We start from the raw sequence: 5372 nt of genomic DNA on the forward strand, positions 1-5372 counted from the left end.
TCCAAAAGGCTTTCATAGAAAATCCATAGGATTCAAATCCTCCAAAATTTCTACAACATTCCTTCGATCCAAAGAATCCCTCGTATTTGCAAAAGGAATGAAAAAGAATGAAGAAATAATAAAGAAAAGTTTATGGGGACCCTTCCAACGACCCAATGCATCGAGTGCCACACGTGTGACATGAAACAATTTCGTCCTGACATTTTCCGATAGCAAGTTTAACATGACAACTTTCCGTTTGGTCGTCAAATTTCAGTTTTTTGGGATTTTGTATTTTATTTTTGATAGCAATTTTAGTTGTAAAAGCATCAACATGGTGTTACTGGTGCCAACATTTATCACCTCCTCGTCTTCCTCCTCGTGTAGCACCCCTATGTGTCGATGACACTCCACTGAAGCACCCCCCCCCCACCCACCCACACTCGACACGGCGATGCTCCACCAGGGACGAAGCTAGGATAAAAATTTAATGGGGTCATGTACATGGCACTGGGGTCATCCTTTTATAAATGTTAATGATTAGTACTAAATTAGTGAATGATTTTCAGATTTCATTGGGGTCAATTGACCCCAGTGCCTATAAGGCAGCTCCGTCCCTGTGCTCCACTGAAACACCGACGGCTCAGCGAGGCTTCATCATAAAAAGCCCCCCTTCCCCATGCGTCTTCCTCCTCGTGTAGCACCCCCCATATCCCGATGACGCTCCACTGAAGCCCCCCCCCCCCCCACACACCCGATACGACGATGCTCCACTGAAACATTGGCGGCTCCGCGAGGTTTCATCATAACTCCGACAACCCCGGTGAAGCTTCATTGAAGCACCAGCAGCTCCATTGCAGCGTCGAGGAGGGCTCCATCCCAGCACATGACGCAAGAGATGCTACGAAGCACCGATACGGCGACACTGATACGGCGATACGGGTACGGCGATACGGGATACGGCAATTTCTAAAAACAGCAATTCGGCGATACGGCAAGCATATATAAATAATGATAAAATAACATGCAATAAAAACTAACATAATAAATGTATGAGATGATAACAAAATACCGACCCACTGGTTGCCTAATTACTTTCATACCTTATTGTTTCTCATTTTAAAATCTCGCTATCATCAATGAATAATACGACCAATCGGTCATAGACTGTCACAGTACGATTTAGACTGTAATATCTATTAACATGACAATATAAAATTAATAAATCTTTTAAAATTAAAAACTTGAGATTGTCAAATGACAAACATATATGAAGAGCAACTTTGGATTGCACGAGTGGGCCAAATAATGAATTATACAAGTAACATCCTTAACAAAGCACTTTTATCCAACTAGTACATTAGTACGGTCCACGTACACTACCTATATGAAGATACATCAAGACATGGACAATACAGCGATACTTTGAGGATACGCGTATCGCCATTTCTTTTAAATTGAAAATGACGATACTTCGGGGATACTCGTACCGAAGGCGTATCTGAAGTATCGGAGTATCGGTGAAGTACTGAAGGGCGATACACAAATTTCTCTGAAGTATCGGTGCTTCGTAGAAGAGATGCTTCGCAACACGCGGCGGCCATGACAGAAGTTGCAACGTGTGTGGGGATGGTGCGATGCGGCGATGGCAATGGCCAGGGCCGAAGCTGCTATGCAGCGCCGGCGACGAGGGCGGTTGCTACCATGCAGCGCCGGCGGCGACGGGTGCTGCGACGCAACACTCGACGCCCCCAAGGCAGGAGTTGTGATGCAGCACGGCGTCGAGGACTCGAGCTACAACGAAGCATGCGAGGCAGCGAGGGAGTGGGGGTCCACGCGACGGCCTTGACTGAAGCTGCGATGCAACGCAGGATGTGCGGCAATGCGCTCCGATGGTGCCTCAATGCAGCCACGGCGGCGCTCTATTGCAGCCCCCGGCGTGGGATGAATCAAGACGGCAGCGGTGGTCGTCTCCTCTCCACTGCGGGGTTGTGGTGCTTGCCTCTGCTCTGCTGCATGATGAAATAGAAATGGAAAAAAAGGAGAAGAAACGAGTGGAGGATGGGCTCTCCAGAGAAGATAAGGTGGAGGGGCCAACAGGTGGGCGGAGCTAGAGGGACACGTGGTGGCCGAAGAAAGCGGTTTAGGGGAGTGAAAAATCATCCGGATGAAATAAACATTTCTTTAAAAACAATGTGAAAACAAGGCCGTGTCATCGTGAAACTAGCTCCTGATTTTCAAGCTCTCTGCTAGTACACATGCCTTGATGTTTGAGCACGATTGTTGTTTATAGTACATCAACGCGGCTTTGCTAGCCCCCGCAAAAAAGAAAAAAAACGCGGCTTTGCTAGATCTAAACCACTTGATTTCTTGCACTTGATGAAACCGTAGACCACATTCAGAGAGCTGTACTTTTCCACTTGAGTTCAGGCTACACCTTCCCCAAAACAAAGCTATTGCCGTAAGATAACCCTATATTTCTTACAATGAGCGATGGAGCGACGCGATCGTAGAGGACATGCTTGGGAGGATGGCTCTGCATCAAGGTAATTCTTTGGGATTTTGTATTTTATTTTCGGATGACAATTTTAGTTGTAAAAGCAACGTGTGTGGGGATGGTGCCAACATATATCATTTGGATGTTTTTTTAGGAACCTCACAGTTTGAGCAGGTTGCTGGGAGTAAGTCTTGAGGATGGGTTGCAGTGGCTCTTAGCTGCACCCGAAAATACATAAACATAAAACCCAGAAGAAGTGCAGAAAAGAATTACAGGTATATTCAGATATGTCAACTTTTTAGTTGATCGCGGCCCGTCGTTTTCTCTGCCTCAGTGCAGAGAGTGACCTTCACTCTCCTTGATGTAGCAGCTGCGTCTCAACACCAACCACGCCCGTCCAGTCTTGCTGTTGATGCATACACGGCGCCAGCAAGCAGTTGGGCGCAGCACCTATCGAAACCAAATACAGTACGAGATACACGCATCGTTCGTCCTGAAGCTACTGAGTAGAAACAACAGCGAATTTAGCAATATCATGGCCAAGTTGGAATTCGGAAGGAGGGAGTTTGGCCGCGCAGCAGAATTAGAAACACACTGCTTTCTCTGAAGAAGAAGAAATCCAGTTTCATTGACACCACAACATCTGCCGCATCTAAATATATACATAATTTTAACCCCAATGGCCAATTTCTCATCCTTTCGTCTTCAGCAATAATTGGTAGTAGCATATGTACAGCGAAGATGATGAAGAAACAAGCAAACCGCCGCCGCCATGAACAGAACCAATGGGAACCAATTGGAAGCACTAACCCTACTCCTAATCCACGTCCTCGATCCTAATGTTGATCGGCTCCTCCTGCGGCCTCTCGCCTCGTGAGAACAGCATGATACTGACCAGCACCGGCCGGCGCCTCTCGCCGTCGCCGCTCTGCTCCTGCTCCTGCTCCTCGGCCGCCGGCTCCGCCTTGGGGAGCTCGTGGCGGCAGACGGGGCAGCTCCCGTGCACGCCCAGCCACCGCTCCAGGCACTCCCCGTGGAAGCGGTGCCCGCACGGCATCTCCTTGCCGGCCCCGAACGCGTCGAGGCAGATCGCGCAGTCGCCGAGCGAGCCTCCCTCCCCGCCGGGGGCCTGGACCTCCTTCAGCGAGGCGATCGCAGCCTTGGACGCCGGCGGGACGCCGGCGCCGACCCCGCTGGAGAAGAGGTCGCCGCCGTCGCCGCCGAAGACGAAGTGCATCACCGTCAGCCCGCCGCCCGCCCGCGGCATTGCGTCGGCCGCCGAGGGCCCCCTCGCCATCCCCATGAACAGCCGCAGGATGCCGGCCACCATGTTGTCGCGGTTCGCCGAGTCCATGGCAGGGAGGGAGGAGGGAGCCGATCGAGCGAGAGCCGAGAGCGAGGGGGAAGAAGAGGAGGAGGAGGAGCCTCTGCCCTTTTTGCCGGCGAGTTCTCTGTTTTTCTCGTGAGAGAGATGTTGAGCGGATTTGGAACAGGAGGGGTATATAAGACGGAGCAAGGCAACGGGTGGGGTGAAGGTTCTGGAAGATTCTAGGCTGGCGCGCTGGGTCTCTGAGCTGTGGGCCCTATTTTACCTGATGGCGTGGTGGATTCCGTTGCGCGGTTGGGGAGGACGTTCGGGTCGGGTTGGAATCCTGACATTTCGGACGTTCGGGTCGCGACGGCGGGAGCCTGTGGTTCGTGAACGTTCCAGATATTTCGTCGGTGCCGTCAGTGGTGGGGTCAACTGAATTTCTGCATGTGACCGGAAGGTTGTGGAAGAAGGGGACTGGCTGGGCGGCTGAGCTGCTGGTCCCGCGTGTACTCTTCCATGTCGCTTTTTTTTTCCCTATATCATACATTTTTAATTTATACAAATGATATATAATTTAAGAATTTGTAGTTCCGATACGAATAAAGATGATCTTTTCTACAAAAGTGCAGTTCAAGATTCCACATGTCTTCTGTTTTAACACGACTCGCATTTATATTTAACACGTAAAGAAACGACAAGTGACCTTCAATTTCATTTTTAATCCTGATTTTATTGATATGTTCATCTTCAATCCGGATGAATACTGGTATGAAAGAAAGACAAATAATACATTATTTACTAAGATTGTATCCTAGATAGTCTTTTAAAAAAATTAACGGGTACAATAAAATCATATTCAGATTCTACATATTTTTCTAATCAAATTTTATATATAACATGTTAAATTTAAAGTTACGGTTTATAAGATATAAGTATTTTAAAAAACATTTAATATGTATTACGGGTTTAATGTTAGAAACATCAAGTGTTTTGTATAAAATAATATAATTGACTAAGAATACCTATTTTCTTTATTAATAGATATAGACATAAAGTAGTATAAAAAAAGGGAATATTATTTTTGGGCCAGGCCAGATTTGATACATAAAAACTCCGGCCCTATCTTATCTTTATTACTAAATTGGGCTCACATATGGGTTAGAAGTCCATAGATCTTCTTTTACACTCGCTCGTCCGGTTCATGAATATTTTCTTACTACCCATTTTTATTGAAAAAGACTTTTGTCCCGCTTTACAAATAAAACAACCAACATCGACCATTCTGTATAGACTCACGTCATCATAACACATGCACACACCCAACGCAGCATACGTAGACGCTGAGCGCAGCAACACTATCCCTAGTACTACAAGGGCAACCGGAGTTCTTAACCGTGAACACGCCACCGTGAAGAGATGAAGCCGTATATGACGGACCGTGTGCTTCAAGGCGGCACCTTCAGGAAGGTTACAACACCAGAATGCCGTCACCGCCCGACCCAAGGATCAGAGTTTTCCCTGGAGCAACACATTGGGCAATGAAAGCCGCGACGACGCCTTTAAGAAGGGAGCGAGCTACGCCGT

At 47.8% G+C, this 5372-nt stretch overlaps 2 protein-coding genes across 2 annotated transcripts; one reads left to right on the top strand and one right to left on the bottom strand.

The window, feature by feature from the left end:
* Window positions 1-724: 724 nt before the first annotated feature.
* LOC123425190 lies at window positions 725-2176 on the top strand. Its single transcript, XM_045108865.1, has 2 exons — window positions 725-879; window positions 1554-2176. Exons 1-2 carry the CDS (start codon window positions 866-868, stop codon window positions 2005-2007), a joined length of 468 nt encoding a protein of 155 aa, XP_044964800.1. The 5' UTR covers window positions 725-865; the 3' UTR covers window positions 2008-2176.
* Window positions 2177-3144: 968 nt separating this feature from the next.
* LOC123425189 (E3 ubiquitin-protein ligase CIP8-like) lies at window positions 3145-4396 on the bottom strand. Its single transcript, XM_045108864.1, has one exon. The coding sequence runs from the start codon at window positions 3828-3830 to the stop codon at window positions 3294-3296; it is 537 nt and encodes a 178-aa protein (XP_044964799.1). The 5' UTR covers window positions 3831-4396; the 3' UTR covers window positions 3145-3293.
* Between the last annotated feature and the right edge of the window lie 976 nt (window positions 4397-5372).

The sequence above is a fragment of the Hordeum vulgare genome, chromosome 2H, assembly GCF_904849725.1.
Source record: "Hordeum vulgare subsp. vulgare chromosome 2H, MorexV3_pseudomolecules_assembly, whole genome shotgun sequence".
Classification (NCBI taxonomy): Eukaryota; Viridiplantae; Streptophyta; class Magnoliopsida; order Poales; family Poaceae; genus Hordeum; species Hordeum vulgare.